Source organism: Tripterygium wilfordii, chromosome 3 (genome assembly GCF_013401445.1).
Source record: "Tripterygium wilfordii isolate XIE 37 chromosome 3, ASM1340144v1, whole genome shotgun sequence".
In the NCBI taxonomy this organism is placed as follows: Eukaryota; Viridiplantae; Streptophyta; class Magnoliopsida; order Celastrales; family Celastraceae; genus Tripterygium; species Tripterygium wilfordii.
Window position 1 is genome coordinate 1,156,695 of NC_052234.1, and position 16,150 is coordinate 1,172,844.

Below are 16,150 nucleotides of genomic sequence, written 5' to 3' on the forward strand. Positions count from 1 at the left end.
AAGTAAGTTAAAGTTGTTGTTTTAAGTTTTGCAAATTTACAATTTTACTTATAAATTTATAATATTTTATTCTTAATCATTTCTTATCACTAAATACTTAAATAAATTATGATGATAATTGCAATTTGGACCATTGATTTTTGAATCAATGCCCCAGGTGTTATCCTTAGACCTGAAATCCTTTTTGGACTTTAATCTTTCAATATTTCTTTGCTTCTTTGGATTATGGATATTGGATAATTAGGTTGCCATATTTTATGCCTTGTGAGCATAGGCAAAATGACTATTTTAATTTTTCACATATTTAGCTAGTACACTAAGTTAATGTATCAAGCCCAAATATTTGATCCAAAAACCGACCATAATAACTGAAAACCGTTTGACAGTTTTCATGTCAAGATAAGCGTGATCGTTGGTTATCGGTTTTTTATATATAAAAAAATCAAAATTTAAGCATGGGTGTTCCAATGTAAAATAATCGACCAAACCGACGGCGTTTGATTTTCCCGACTACTATGTCACTTGAAGGATGAAATAGATACCTTTCAATAGTTGAATGACAAAGTTAAGATCAAAAAAGTTGAAGGACGAAAGTAAAACCAGGGGTACAGTTGAGGGATTAAATGTTATATTTTGCCTAATGAGAAGTTCGAAACAAACGACGGCGTTTGGACCAGAACATCGGAGAGCACTTTGTAGGGAGGAGAGAGGAATCTTCTTAAATATCAACTAAACAGAATTCTAGAGACTGGAGAGAGAAGAGAAAGAGGAGAAGTAAAAGAAAGATGGGAGAAGAGAGAGAGGATCCACAAAAGCTGAAGAAGATAGCGGCGGCTGCGTACGACTACGAGAACGACCCTAGATGGGCCGATTACTGGTCCAACATCCTCATCCCTCCTAACATGGCCTCCCGCTCCGACGTCGTCGACCACTACAAGCGCAAATTTTACCAGCGTTACATCGTACGCACCTCGATCGCACCTTTTGTTTTCTCTGATTTTGGTTTATGATGGCCATCTTTACGGATTTGGAATTTTGCAAGTCAACAGTCGTGGACTGTTGGGTCTTGATATGTATGATTCGTGTTGTGCGTGTACGGCAGTGTGTTTGTTGGGATTAATATTGGGGATGTTGGATTCTCTGTGTTCTTTTGGGGTTTTTGGGGCTCTGCACCATATACTATTGCGTTTACGGGTCGTTTGCATTGTTTTTGAATTGTGAATTGTATTTGATTTTGTCTGTTCAAGCATCAATGTTTTCCTGACTTACTCGTACTAGTTATTGGTCACGAAGGGTTTGGTTTGTAGTTCAAGTCCCTTTTCTGTAGCCCTGTTTCCTTTTTCCTATTAAGCTTCGTCTTATAAATAGTATCTCGTGAATATTTACTAGTAGCTGATTATATATGCCTTCATTTAGAGAGTGAGGCGAGCTTGTGAATGGACCCTTGTTTACTTCTTTGATTATTTGATGTATCTATGCAGATTTTTAATTTATAGCTATTATCTTACCGATGATGTGACTCGCTCATAATTGCAACTGTACTTGATATCATCGTCAGTTGCTTTTGGAATGATGGGTTTTTAGTGAGTGGAACGCATGGAATATGTTTTTAGTTTATCAATAAGGTGTGTTTATAATAGCTTCTTTTCTCATATGTATCTGTGTGCCATATGTTGGCATATTTCTGTGTTCATATTTTCCTTTCCATCTTGGATTTTTAAACCACAATATCATCTGGAAATGCTCTGTTTGCAGGATCCTGGTCTTGTGGTGGAGTCAATGTCTTCAAGTGGTTCATCCCAGTCAGCAAAACCATCAGCATCTTCGTCATCCTCTTCAACTCGTACAAATGATCAAACTCGGTCTCAGAACTCAGGTTGGACATTCTTGTTTTTCTGCTATCACAGGAAATTACAAGGAATGAATTTTATTACCATATGTAGAAAATAGGAGCTTATATGCTCCCCAATTGGCATATACCTGTCCTCTGCTAGTAATCAAACTAAGTTTTGTTGTAGGGTCTGCAACTAGAAACTCTGGGGCATCAGCAACTCCAGGTCCAAGTCCTTCTCTCCGTTGGGATCGCCAAACCATACAGTTTTCTGTCAATGCTTGGGTATATCAATCATTACTTTTCTTTTCTTTTTGTACAGTTAAAATGACTTCAGATAATGTTTTCCTCATGGAACACTCGCAAATTTGTGGATGTTTATGTATCTATTTCTCTCTTCTTTTGTACTATGTGTTTTATCCTTACTTGGAATCAGGCCATTTATAATTTGCAAAAATTTGGTGAACTTTTATGAACTGTCAATTTTTCATTCTATATATGAGTTTCTTCAAATTTGTTCTTGAACTGTTGCTAGATTTCACATCTCTCAACAACCCCATAGGGTGTTTTCTGGTTTCACAAGCAAGATAACACATAAATATACTCTACCCCTTACTTTTGCTCCGTTCTCCATTTTTTTAATCTCCGCGGTTGCTGAAAAGCATAGCCTGAAGCGTCACAGAGTAGGGAACCTGTTTTCTCTTGGGTTGGTGAGGCTGTGGTGGTTTATGGAATGGAACGTATACTTTGTAGCCATATTTTTTATGGTATGAAATTCTTAGAATATTCTTTAAGGTTGCTTTCTCAAAATCTTGGGGTCATGAGTTTAAGTCGTGGAAATAGGCTCTCTGCTTTGGCGTGGCTAATGCCTTGCACTTCCCCAAAACCCTGTGCCTCACCACGGAAGCCTTGTGTACGGGAGTTGTTTACATTTTATTTGGGTGCTACTTTGGATTTTAATGGCTTTTTTTGTATTGTATTGTATTGTATTGATAGATGTCACTTGTCAGGGCTATGAATCTTGTGATATAGGATGGTTTTGAAATTTTGATACAGCTTTTCTTATCCTTTATTTTTTGAGCAGGATTCAGGGTTTAATTATGATAGGTTAGTCGATGGCACAAATAGGAAAATACATGGAATCTTAGAGAGTTATAAAAGTTGAATCTTTGGTTTTGTTTGGTTTAGGGTATTATACGATGGGAAAAATTTGGAGAGCCTATCATTTTGAATGTTAAAAGAACTGGTTGTCTTGTTCAGGCTTTTTATTGTAGAGGTTGGGTTTCAAGAGGAATACTTAAGAGTATTGGGACATGGGATTGTTGAATCAGGCGTGGTCATCTTAGGGATTGGGAGTAAAGCTTGGATAACATTGAGGTGAAGATTATCAAGATTAGAGTGCTGATCTCTTAATAGTGTTCTTTTTTCTATTAAGATTATCCAACTTAGATGGAAACTCACTGAAATTTCAAATCTAATAGAATAATGAATCTTAGATGAGGATTGTCTATTTCTTTCTGTTACTTAAACAACTGAAGAGTATAGTACTGGTTCTGGGATTTCTTGATTGATACCTTAATTAAATGTGCCTAACTGCCCATGTGTGTGTGAAATAATTAACCTTATGTGTGTGTGTTTTTTGAAATGTTCTTTTAACCTTTAGTTGCAATGCTTGCGGCCTGCATTTCCTGTGACCTTCGTTTTATATACTTATGTTAACATCTAAATAAATGTATTATTAATGCTGCTTCTATATATTTTTTATTGCAGGTTTTTATTGTGGCAGTTCTTGCAATCATTCCTCTCGTACCTACAAGCCTTTCAAATAGGGCATATAGGCTTTCTTTAATGGGCACTGCTTGTTCCTCTCTCTACTCTCTATATACATTATATGGGGTAACCTATTACCTTTTTCCCCGTCAATTTTTGGTTGGCACTTTTTCTGCAATTATTTTACCTTACTATTTTTCTTTTATAAATAAATTGTAAATGCTTGCAGAAACCTAGGGCATGGAACTTGCAGGCATTGCAAATTTACTTCCAATCAATAATTGCGACCAAAGATTTTATCTACTTCATCTACTGCCTTACATTTGTTACTTCGCATCTTTGCCTCAAATGTAAGACTGCTCAGTTTAGCAGTTCCTTTGTACAATTCTATTTCATTTTGTGCATGACAACATTGATCTTTGCTGCAGTTGCTTTAATTCCCGTTTTATCTCGAGCAATTGAGCAGGTTGCCAAATTTTTAAGGCGTAATTTCAGTCGTTCCACCTTGTACAGGTAGGAGGGCTATAATGTTTATTGATTCTCTTGGGCTTGCATAACATGCTTGTTCATTGATTCTTGTATGGTATATGACTATATCCACCATTGTACATTTGTACTGAAATTCCATGACTGAGTTGCATCTTTGTTATTGGCATTTGACCTATTTAATACTGGTTTTTCAACTTACTAATTGGTGCCACAGGACACCCTCTCCCAAAGTATCTTCTAGAATTTTAGTTTATTTATTTATATTTGTGTGGGCAAGCTTTTGGAGGAGTATGGATTTGAACCCCTGATCATGGCGTGCGGTTGTTGCAAAAGGCTGATCTCATTAATGCTTTCGGGAGACAGCTGTTAAGCAAGGCTAAACCTTGTTATCACATAGTTGGGAAATTGCCTTGGGAAATTAATATGTTTTTCCACTCCCCCTTTTCCTAGGATACCCAGACTCTTCACTTTATCCTGCCGTACCGGTGTCGGGTATGCAAGACATGGGTATTGGTATGATACCCGAACTCTTCACTTTACCTTGCCTCCCTTTATGGCATCTTTCAATATGAAGAACTGGACACACGGATATGTACCCATATCCGACACCCGTACCCGAGTCCAAGTATCATAGCCCTTTTCCCATTTTGGGTTAGGTTTTGGGGGTTGGGGAGGGAGCAGGTATTGATACCACAATACCAATGATACTTATCCCAAATATGTGGGTTTTTCATATAGATCCTGCTGAAATCTATTTGTAGTCCACCAAGTGAATTCTCTGTCATCATTTGATCTTATCAGAAACTGTACTGATTCTTTTGTGGACTTTTTTTTAGTTAGTTCTACTCACGTCTTTTTGGATGTTTCTCTTTTGCTTGTTAAGATTTCCGTCTTGAAGTTTACCATATTTTTCTTTGCGAATCTGCATCCAGATATGTGTAACCCTTCATATTGACACTGCAAACAATATTTTTCCACGGTGTTTGTTGTTTATGCAAAGACTACTGCCTCTCTCTCTCTCTCCCTCCCCCTCCCCCTCCCCCTCCCCACCCCCACCGCCCTCTCTTCTTTGTGTGTGTGTCATGGACACACGCAGAATCTCGTTCTTGTAATCCAATGCCTTGAATGGGCTACTCTGTTTTCTTGAGCTGATTTTACTTACAATTATGCGCAGACTTGAGTGAGGCTCAGCATAAATTTTGGTTTCATTTACTATGCATTATTAATTTATTATACTAACCCCTGCACATTCATAGAAAATGAAATTGTTCCCTTTGATGTTTCCTTTTGAAGCTCAAACATTTATTAGTGGCTTGAATAGTTTGTGGTTGAGCTTGTTGTAGTGACTGTTCTTGTTAAGATTAGTGTGTATGACATGTCATTTGTGCCTTTGTCCGTGGTCAATCCTCCATTATTTATCACCTATCATGCTTTAATGCTTGCTTGTAATTTGTAACTGAAGACTTACCCTCTGGATCTGAAGCTGTTATTTTATCTTTCTCAAAGATGGCGGGGAATCCAATGGCTTTATTCACTTTAAGATTTTACTGAACTCATGGTTGAGCATGGTTACAATTCATCTTTTGTTGCCTTATTCACAGTGATTCTGGGTTACTTTTATGTATCTTGTGACGTTTCAATACATGATGTAGATTAGTCAATTTTACATGCTAACTCAGTGCGGTATTTTGTTTCTGCATTTCATGTTCCTTTTTCATGTGAAATTATTTCTTTTACTTATTATGTTAATTTTTTTGAACTTTTCATTGTATAGGAAATACCTTGAAGATGCTTGTGTATGGGTGGAATCCAATACAACAACTCTCAGTATTCTCTCGTCACATGCTGAAGTTGTACTTGGCTTCCTTCTAATAATCTCATTGGTCTCGTGAGTTACTCAAAAGCTTTCTGTTCTTATCTTACTCTCTTCTTACTGATAAAGTCTTCTTTCTCCATTTTCTTAGAGTACGTTGTTTACTTTTGTAAATCTAAGCTTTAATTGAACTTTTGCAAATCTAAGCTTTAATTGTTTGTCCAGGTGGCAACGCAACATAATACAAACATTCATGTACTGGCAGGTACATTCAATTTCATATGGCAAACAAGCATATAATAAGTATCATGATTTTTCCCGTGAGAACTAGACTGTTTTGTTTTTTACTTTGTAAACTAAACTAGTTTTCTTGTTACAAACTTACAATAACCACTATTACCAAAAAGGTTTGATTTAGAGACATGCACAGTTGATGGTAGGCACTCGTACACCTGTGGAATATATTAGAGGGTGTTTGAATGGTGTGCAATGACAGCAATATATCAGAGCGGCAAATAATGGTTTTAGATCTAAATATAGTATCTATTGACTCTGGGATTTAGCATCTTGAGGAATATGATCTTCATACAAAAGATATTGTATCCATGCATTTAGGGATAGTTGGCTATTTTGTTGAATTTAGATTAAACAGTTAAACCTACAGCACAAGGTTTCTGCTTCATTGTGGAGGTGAGGCAGAGCAGATATAGGTAACCTTACCAGTGAGTGCAGAGAGGCTGTTTCCCTAGTTTAAGCATTAGATATCAGACATCATAAGGAGACAAATTTACCACTTTGCACTATGAGCAGTACTTGGACTAATTCGTGGAATCACTTGGAGGTTTGAAGGTTGTAGTTTGGGATCTCTTGAAGAAATTGACATTATTTTTCAAGAATGATCTCTTCCCAAGACAATGGTGTCCGACATTCATTTGAAATTGAATGAAGTATCCATTGAACCTCCTCTTGTTGTGACTTCTCATATGGTGGTATTTGGTGTATGAGATTTTGTTAAGAATAGGAATCAAGGTCATTATTTTGAGGGAAGGGCATACTACCCTCTCTTTTTTTAATTATTGCTCGACTACTTTCTAATTTTTAAGGGAGTATAGCTAAATTGAAGATTTGTATTCTGGCATTATAATCATTCTAAGTGACTTTTGTCTTCTGATGCACTTTACTGCAGCTACTGAAGCTAATGTATCATGCCCCTGTCACGGCTGGCTATCATCAAAGTGTGTGGACTAAGATTGGGGGGACTGTCAATCCACTCATCAACCGCTATGCACCATTCTTGAACACTCCTATTTCTGCTGCTCAGAGATGGTGGTTCAGGTAGATGTCTCAAGATGAAGAGAGAGAGAAGAAACTTAAGAGTAAGAATGATTCTACGTGGGCCTTGGATTGATTTTGTTGTGGGACGAGAGAACTAGCTTCACGTGTATTAAGCAACCGTCTTGATTGTAGATGGTAAAACATTTGTCAATCCGAACTGTTTCCTTCCATATTAGGTTTTTTCTCTTTTCAAGAAAACTGTATTGGACAATTTTCTTACTGCCTTACCCCATATCAGTTACGATTCTATTTTTGGATTCAAGTAATGGCCCGCATAATATGTGGAGATTTTAGAAAGCTACAAAAACATTTGAAAATTTTGAAAACTTGCAATTGGGATTTAGGGTCTACAAGTGGGGAATTTGGAAGATGGAAATCATGTTCCTGTCCAATGGAACTGGATGAATGATCGAATAACAGTAATGACTCTTTTAAAGTTCCAGCTAAAGAAGATACAGCAACAACATTAATTTGAGATTTCAACTAGACAACCCAAGAGTGTTGTAATATACACAATCATTGACACTGAGGAAGCAATCTGCAGGTTGGACAATACCACTTTCCTTTGAATCTTGTCTCTGGAGTCAGCCCAACACATGCATAGTGAAACCACTCACCTCCTTGGCACTGCCCATGAACAAAAAAGGCCAATTAGAAGTGAACCAGCGGGGGAAAAAAAAAGAAACAAATCAATGAACCGACTACAAAATATAAAAGATCAATTCATATTCTGTGAATGAAACACTTCCCCATGCTTTTAACAAGAAAACAACCATATAAAGCAAGACCTGGGGATAAACTTGATGCTGTTTGGTAATATACAAAACCACCATTAGCAAGTGCCATATGGTGCAGATGCACATGTAAGCAACACGCTCATACTTAACTGCTCAGTCAAAACCATCTTCCCTCATAATACTATACTACTTCTAGTATTGCTTCTTTCCTTCTTTTTTCTTTGATAGAAAAGGGCAAATTTATTAGATAGCGAAAAACAGAGCAGTAGGTCCCTGGGATATGAGGTGTTATTAAAAGACAGCAAAACAAAAGTGGCTTTACAAACAAGTAATTGCAGCATTCAATAGAAACATGCCCATCTTTCATGTCATATGGCCCATGCAGGTATAGCGGAAAAACCAGGAAAATAATACTCCTTTCACCTCAACGATGAACTGTGTGAACCGTAAGACTTTGTGCTCAAACTTAACAATATATTCCTCCTTTGAAGATAAATATCCTTCTCATACTTACAATTGTATCTGGTACAAGTGTGTGTGCGTAAATGTAAATGGAATACAAGAAAACAGGAAGCAAACATACACTAGAATTAAAATAAACACAGCAAAGGAGAGGGACTCACATTTTCATTGTCACAGGCGATCATGTCCCCAAATGAAACCTAAATGTTCACAATATATTCATAATTTTATTAATTCATGGTGTCCAGAAGAGTAACAAAAATAATTGTCCAAGAGATGTAAAATTTGGATATGAAAAGCTAGCGGACAAAGGTCAGCACCTGATGGCAAACACAGTAGGTAGGTTCATTGGGATCAATGGGTTGATCAACGTCTACTGGGGCAGAAAATTCCTTCTTATGGCTTCCTGGAGGAGGCATCAGCTCAAAATCCCTATCGCGCTCTCGATCCCAATCCCTGTCCCTGAAATCGAATTTCTTCGACTGAGGAGTTCCATACAAGGGCTTGCGTTTTTCAATCTTTGGGACTATAGGCAATGGTGGGAGAATTGCCGGCTCGTCAGGTGCAATTTTTCCCTCTGATTAAATAAAGTAATTGAGAAAAAAAGAAAGGTGTGAAATTACAAGGAAGTTTTATGAAGAAACAATGATATGCCTAGTTGTTGTAATATAACTGAGAAAACAAAAGGAATGCTATGATATGATGGTTAAGAATACAAAAACTACAACTGAAACATTTTTTACTTGATGATAACAAAACATTTTTACTCTTTCTCTTGTTAAATGAAAGACATGCAGTCATTTTTAATTTAAGGGCAGGGTTGCACCATTGCAGTGAGATTGATATTGATGTATTTCTCTATACTACTACACTTCGAACAGTTTCATTATGTGGAACTACCACAGGAATGTCCTTGAAAATTATTTGCAAAACAATTCTGGGTTTGTCTTTCATACCTTGTCTTAGATCCTCTGCAAAGTTGTTCAGATCCTCGTCAAGTCGTTTTACATGGCTATCTAACTGGAAGAAAAATAAAGAACACATAAGAATCTTTCAGCTATATTTATGATGGCCCCAGTAGAAGAAAACAGTGTGTGTAGCTGAAAACTGAAAAGGATGCAAATCAAAGGCTCACCACTTCATTGAATTAATGCCAAGCATGAAGTCATAAAACAGATTTAACATACTGCTCTACGAACATAGGTAATTGTTAATTTTTTTTACTTGACAGAAAGTAAGTCAAGTAACTAAACTCGTCAGCCGACGAGGAACCATAATAGTATGGTTTCCATTATGCTTGTGAGCACTGCTCATGCTGTTTAACCTAAAACCTACAAAAGCCTACATAGAAGGTTCTCAGCACGCAATGAGTTTATGATCATTTTTCCATAACAATTCAAGAAAGTAATCATGTGCAGATTCAGGAAAAGCTTTATCTTCCGAACCATAACAGATGTTTATTGGCAACTGACTGTTTTGAAACCTAGACCTTCAAACCATTATAATCTTGAATTACAAAATTATCACTAGAAATTAAAGAACTAGACCAATTATAGATACCACAATAAACAGCAACACATCAACTTCAAGAATCCATCAATTCACACAAGATCTAAATGGAGAAAAAAGCGAAGCAAACACAATCAAATGGCATTGAAGAGACGGAACTTACTAGGTCATAAGCTTGCCTCGCTAACAAAACCTTCTCCGTACACAAACTCAATACACTGTCTTGATTCACTTCAATATCCTTTCGCATTTTATCAATTGCTGCCTCTTCTTCTTCAATACTATAATTATTATTGTAATTATTCCCGTTTCCTCTCTTTGAGCTCTGTGAAGCCAACCCTAAGCAGTACTGGGTTTGTTGACGTGCCTGGTTTATCATTGCTTTTTGCCCCCAAATATGTAAGGAAAAAATAATTATATACATAAATACATACATATATATATATATATTAAACATAATCTTACAGCGAGCAAAACAAGCTCACCTAATAACCCCAATATGCAAGACAAGAAAGATAACACAGGAAAAAAAACATTTATGCATAACATGTGAGCCGATTGGGCTTACAGTGAGACCGTTCATCAAGCTCTCGAATGGTGTTAAACAGCCTTTGAAGCTCCGCAGGCAATGTGCTTGCATCTATGGGGGAATATCAAATTCAAATTCGAAGCTCAAAATTTCCAATTGAAACGTATAAAAAAAGAGAGAGAATAATATGAGGGAATTAGAGAAGCTTACACTCCAGATAGTCGTCGACGTACACTCCAGTTCGCGCGATTGCCATTTTTTGTGTGTATTTCCAGGAGGTTTGGGTTCTAGGGTTTCTTCCGTGGTACTGTTGGTTGATAGCTTGATATGGAGGTCGAGCTTAACGGCGTCGTTTCTAAATTCTAATGCGCGGTAAACGGTCTAACCATTCGGACCGTCGGGCGTTGAGGGTGAAGGTGGGCCGGGGTGTAAGCGAGCCCAATCCAACCAAAGTGTAAAACATTCCTAAATGCTTAATAATTATGTATGAAATAAGTAAATATAAATTTCGCACGATGCACTAAATGTGTTTATAAAAAAAAATAGAAGACATTATACAAGTTTATTTTTTAGATATTCAAATGAGTCTAAACTCACATGATAAGTTAGACTAAAACCTAACATTTGATTACAAGGAATAGAAATAGATTTTATCCATTTTAATTAATTAACACAAATGGCTTTGAGTTTGAGTTATTCCTTCAACTCACCATTTATAGCAAATAAATATTTTATAATAGAAGAACCTATTATTTTTTAAAAAAATTAATAGTGAAATACTTTTGTAAGGAAAATTTGGTTAATTGAAATTTTCATATTTCTATTTTTTTATAAGAATTTCAAATTTATGTTTCCCAATAGTTTTAGAATGTGTTTGGAGTGAGGGATTTAGAGGAAAGGAAAAAAATAGAAAGATAGCTTCTTTCTAATTCTCTTATTTGAATAATTTAAAAAAAAATTAAGAACAGGGATTTGAAATTTATTAAATTTTTATTAAAATTGGAGAAAAAATTAGTATGCATTCTCTTTTCCTTCCCCTTCATCTCCTTTCAAATCCGTCAAATCCAAACGGACTCTTCCTCTCTTACTTCTAGGAATCCTAATATTACGCGGGGTCCATGGGTACCTTATATTCGCGAACACGCACCCATATCTTTTGGAAGTTAGACGCGCGGTCTCCTTATTTTCAACGTTCTCTCCGTCTCTCGTTCTCTTGGTCTCTTTCTCTGTTTGGGTCTATCGTTTGCTGTTTTCTAGGGTTTGCTCCGCAGCCGAGAGTACTCAGGTTTGTTTCTTCTCGTAAACGCGTCTCTCTTTCACGATTGGTGTCATTATTACTGGGTTTATGTTATGTCAATGGATCTCCGAGAAACCTCGACGATGATTAAAATCGGCTACTTTGATCGACTCCGATGGAATTTTGGGGTTTCGTGTTTTGGTTTGATGTTATTCTCTCGAGTGTTTGACGGAGGATCGAAAATTAGGTATTGTTCATATTTTTGTGAGGGATGGCGATTTGGAATCGAGAGTATTGAATATCTCGTGTATATGATTATCCTTGCTATGCGATTCTCCCCTATTCTACACTGTTATTGGATTTTAGGATATTTTAGGTTTTCCCAGGTTGGCTACTCTTGAGTTTGTTAGGGTTTATTGATGGAGATTATGCATTGATTGAATTTTCGGAATGGGTGAGGCTTGGTTTGGCTGCTTGGTCAGGCTTCCCAGAATCGCCTTTAGCTTAGTATTATATTTTAGAAATCCAAACTTGTTTGGGGTGCATTGGGCTGCCGCCACCAAGTTTGTGGTTCAGATGGCATGGCTTTTATGTGGTTTTGGTCTCCTTTGAAGGAAGAGTTTCTGCATCTATCTGCTCAGTTTGTTAATTTTTTTGGTTTCATAGTATGGCTGTGACTGCTGCAAAGGGACTCACTGGAAGGCCTGAAGGATTTGTTTTAAACCGGCTAGGAGAACACACAAATCAAACAAAGAATGTTACTTGTTCCTTCTGGTTAGCTGGAAAATGCACGAAAAACCCCTGTAGGTTCATGCACAGAGAACTTCCACTCCCTGCTGTTCAAGGAAAAATTGCTAAGAAGCCCCACACCATGACTGAGGGCCGAACATGGAAGAGGACCAATCATGATAACCCCAAGGGCTCATCACCTTCTACTGCTGTTAGAGGCTCTGGATATGCGAGAACAAAAAAAGCATTGGAGGGCAGAAGCACGAAGAAGCCCCAGACATTTCCTGGTGGCCAACCAACCAATCCTGTCAGCCCCAAAGGCTCATCACTTTCAATTTCTGTTAGTGGCTCTGGTGATACAAAAAATGCATTAGAGAGGTTTGTGCTGCCCTCCGATCAAGACAGAAATATGAAGAAGCTCCACACCTTGACTGAGGACCAACCAAGGGAAAGTCTTAATCATTACAGACTTGAAAATTCGTCAATTTCAATTGCTTTGAGTGGCTCTGGAGATACAAGAGCAGAAAATGCCATGGGAAGAATCTGCAAAGATTGGGTCTCTGGAAATTGTATGAGAGGTGATCAGTGCAACTACTTGCATTCATGGTCTTGTGGTGATGCGTTTTCCATGATGGCAAAGCTTGGAGGGCATACGAAGGTAATTTGCCTGATTATTGCTGTCTTTTAGCTTTTCATTGTTTCCTTTTGGAGAAGTTGGAGTTTCAAGAGATCATAATATTGACTATAGCTTCTTCTTTTTTTTCTTTTTCTATGGAGCTTGATTTATAAGTTTCTTTAATTTGTATTCTTTTGTATCATTATTTCTCAGCATAGAAAGGGGGTCATGTTGTTATTTCCACGTGCTTATATTTATGTTCCTTGACTCTCTCGATGATATTATTCCTTCGCATGAAATTAGTTTCAATGTTAATTTCTAATGTCCTACAAACATAGTTGCTGCTGCATCTTTAGAGAATTTAGATTGATGGTCCATTGAAGATTGTTTAAGTGATGGTTTTATTGTCGGTCTATGTATGCAGAGTGTCACTGGGATCACACTTCCATCTGGATCGGACAAGCTTTTTTCGAGCGGCAAAGATGGAACTGCACGAATTTGGGATTGCCATACTGGTCAATGTGTGCATTCAATGAATCTTGGTGATGAAATTGGGTCTTTGATTAGTGAAGGCTCATGGGTTTTTGTTGGCTTGCCAAATGTTGTTAAGGTTAGATTTATTCTTTTATTTTATCTGTTTATATTGCTTTCTTCCTATCTTTTATCAATAACTTGATTGCTTCTAAGCTAGTGGATCTTGCTCATGTTGCAGGCCTGGAACGTTCAGACATCTGTTGAGTACAACCTTATTGGGCCAGTTGGGCAAGTTTATGGCATTGCTATTGGCAATGATATTCTTTTTGCTGGGGCACAGGTAAGATTCTTTGATATCCCTAATCCTTCTCCTTTCCTACATGCATGACCTTCTAGTTTTTGACTGTGCATGCTGAGGTGGACTTCCAGTGTGGAATATTGTTATCTAACTGTCTCAGTGAGAAATTCTTGAGACGAAACTCTAAATATCTAACATATCATTTCAATTGATATTTTGGAGGTTCAGTGTTTTATAAGCATTAATTGCTTCTTTTTTTTTAAACTTTTAAGTGTTGCACATTGATATATCATCCTACATTCCTACCTCTTAAACTGAGTGTCAGAATAGCGGAAGGAAGTCATTTGCATGTTTGTATGCTTCTTTTCCCACTCATAATAAGATATTTATTTAATTTTTAATTGTTTGCAGGATGGTGTTATCTTAGCATGGAAGGGTAGTTCTGAATCTGATCCTCCTTTCCAGCTGGCTGCATCTTTGGAAGGTCATACTTCTGCTGTTACATGTTTGACTGTTGGAGCCATGGGGCTTTATTCTGGATCCATGGATCAAACTATAAGGGTGAGTTGATTGGCTCAGAATTTCTCTCTTGTAATGTCCTCGCTTTATCTTGTGGTGTACTTGAATTAGATATTGATTAATTTCATCAAGGTGCTTAATATCGTCTCTCTAGTTGTTGGTTAATACACATCTTGATTAAATGCTGCTATTTCTGCATATGGCAAGCCGCAAGCATAGCAATAGGAATAAATGAAGTCTTAGCTAATTGAGTGAACGTAGTTATCAAACTTGTTAAGGAATCAGCTTTCTCTTTCTGTATAACAAGTATATATGAATGCATATATTGGCCTGTGCTCATGGATGCTTGTGCATAGAGTTCTCGTATTTAGTTCCGACTAATTTATAATTGAAGTAACAATTTTTGAATAAATCTTTTTTTTTTATCGGGTTTTGAATAAATCTTGGCTAGCTGGTGTACTTGCAACTTTTTTTTCCCTGCTTATTTGGTATTTTTCAAATCATCAGCGTGATAATCATTGTGTATTCCTACCGTTTTTTCAGGCGTGGGATCTCAACACTTTAAAGTGTACCCATAAGCTGAATGGGCATAATGATGTGGTGATGTCTCTTCTTTGTTGGGATCAGTTTCTGTTGTCCTGTTCGTTGGACCACAAGATCAATGTTTGGTATCTTACTGAAGAGGGCATCTTGGAAGTAGCATATACCCATAACATGGAACATGTATGTCTTTTGATTCACTTTTACCCTTTTTTTCTGTATTTCGAAGTATATTTGATTTATAAGCTCAGCATGCACTGGTTTTCATTTAACATCATCAGATAATGGTAATACTTCTTAGATAATATCATCATGACACGATTTTTTTCTCTTTCCGTTCAAAATAAATTCATCTGTTGATGGTATTATTAACTATAGAGTATGCTGCCATAAGGTGTTCAAAGAACTTGGTGGCATTAACTTTGGTCATTTTTTTTTGCATTTGACTGAGTCGTCGATACATGTTGCTTTTGCAGGGAGCCCTGGCCTTTTGTGGAATCGTTGATACAGAAAATAAACCAATTTTGTTATGTTCTTGCAAGGACAATATTGTTCACCTCTTCGAGCTACCATCGTGAGTACAAAACCACATTCTAGTCTTTTGTTTATGATAAATTTGGCAGAAAAGTATTTTATCTCCATTTTTGTTTTGATGAATATGTATTTTATCTCCCAACCTTTCTCCATTGAGTAATGTTTCATTTGTTTTTGTGTAGATTTACAGAGAGGGGCAAGATATTCTCGAAAGGGGAAGTTACGTCAATAGAGAACGGTCCTGAGAACCTATTTTTCATCGGGGATGCATCTGGGGATTTGACTGTATGGAAGTTGGGTGGACAGAGTTCGTGATTTATAGTTTAAGAACAGCATTACTGTACAAATTATTTGCCATTGATAAGTGGCATCATATCTGGGCTGTCACGAACAGTTGTGCAACAGTGTGAACATTTGCCATAATATAATTATAAATTTGCTCAAGCGCTTTTGGATCATGTTTATTTTTCTGCTCTGGGAGGCTCGAGCGCCATTTTCTCAAGGTTGGACTACAAGAGAGTGAACATTCTTTTTTCGGTCAGTAATTTTTTTGACTCACACAAGGTGGCCACGGTCACAAGGGCTCCAAAGACACATCTAACTGAAACCACAACAAAGCACATGAACTCTTGCTGATTCTGTCTCTGTGTTTGGGTTATTCATTTCCCTTGCTTTTAACATTCTTTTCCTTATCCAGACTCCCATCCACCAAAGGATGCAACCTTCAC

At 37.1% G+C, this 16,150-nt stretch overlaps 3 protein-coding genes across 3 annotated transcripts; 2 read left to right on the forward strand and 1 right to left on the reverse strand.

Moving 5' to 3' along the window:
- The first annotated feature begins 734 nt into the window (after nt 1–734).
- Nucleotides 735–7,479, forward strand: LOC119985034 (transmembrane protein 33 homolog). The gene is made up of 9 exons (XM_038829195.1): nt 735–962; nt 1,756–1,876; nt 2,019–2,116; nt 3,602–3,727; nt 3,831–3,951; nt 4,030–4,114; nt 5,865–5,978; nt 6,129–6,168; nt 7,090–7,479. The coding sequence occupies exons 1-9, from the start codon at nt 786–788 to the stop codon at nt 7,240–7,242; spliced, it is 1,035 nt and encodes a 344-aa protein (XP_038685123.1). The 5' UTR covers nt 735–785; the 3' UTR covers nt 7,243–7,479.
- A 129-nt stretch (nt 7,480–7,608) lies between these two features.
- LOC119985052 (PHD finger protein ING2-like) lies at nt 7,609–10,825 on the reverse strand. The gene is made up of 7 exons (XM_038829216.1): nt 10,686–10,825; nt 10,515–10,586; nt 10,110–10,327; nt 9,394–9,457; nt 8,758–9,014; nt 8,599–8,637; nt 7,609–7,865 (listed from the first exon to the last, which is right to left on the reverse strand). Exons 1-7 carry the CDS (start codon nt 10,729–10,731, stop codon nt 7,755–7,757), a joined length of 807 nt encoding a protein of 268 aa, XP_038685144.1. The 5' UTR covers nt 10,732–10,825; the 3' UTR covers nt 7,609–7,754.
- Nucleotides 10,826–11,643: 818 nt separating this feature from the next.
- On the forward strand, nt 11,644–15,880 carry LOC119989332 (zinc finger CCCH domain-containing protein 48-like). The gene is made up of 8 exons (XM_038834779.1): nt 11,644–11,760; nt 12,379–13,099; nt 13,482–13,667; nt 13,770–13,871; nt 14,241–14,390; nt 14,892–15,071; nt 15,365–15,462; nt 15,605–15,880. The coding sequence occupies exons 2-8, from the start codon at nt 12,380–12,382 to the stop codon at nt 15,735–15,737; spliced, it is 1,569 nt and encodes a 522-aa protein (XP_038690707.1). The 5' UTR covers nt 11,644–11,760; nt 12,379; the 3' UTR covers nt 15,738–15,880.
- The last annotated feature ends 270 nt before the right edge of the window (nt 15,881–16,150 follow it).

Coding starts and splice junctions, on each gene's coding strand:
- LOC119985052 (XM_038829216.1), bottom strand. CDS start 10,731: ATGGCAATCGCGCGAACTGGAGTGTACGTCGACGACTATCTGGAGT. Junction 9,015..9,393: donor TGCAGAGGATCTAAGACAAG/GTATGAAAGACA, acceptor TTATTTAATCAG/AGGGAAAAATTGCACCTGAC. Junction 8,638..8,757: donor CCTACTGTGTTTGCCATCAG/GTGCTGACCTTT, acceptor GTGAACATTTAG/GTTTCATTTGGGGACATGAT.
- LOC119989332 (XM_038834779.1), top strand. CDS start 12,380: ATGGCTGTGACTGCTGCAAAGGGACTCACTGGAAGGCCTGAAGGATTT. Junction 13,872..14,240: donor TTCTTTTTGCTGGGGCACAG/GTAAGATTCTTT, acceptor AATTGTTTGCAG/GATGGTGTTATCTTAGCATG. Junction 15,072..15,364: donor ATACCCATAACATGGAACAT/GTATGTCTTTTG, acceptor TTGCTTTTGCAG/GGAGCCCTGGCCTTTTGTGG.
- LOC119985034 (XM_038829195.1), top strand. CDS start 786: ATGGGAGAAGAGAGAGAGGATCCACAAAAGCTGAAGAAGATAGCGGCG. Junction 1,877..2,018: donor AACTCGGTCTCAGAACTCAG/GTTGGACATTCT, acceptor GTTTTGTTGTAG/GGTCTGCAACTAGAAACTCT. Junction 6,169..7,089: donor AAACATTCATGTACTGGCAG/GTACATTCAATT, acceptor ACTTTACTGCAG/CTACTGAAGCTAATGTATCA.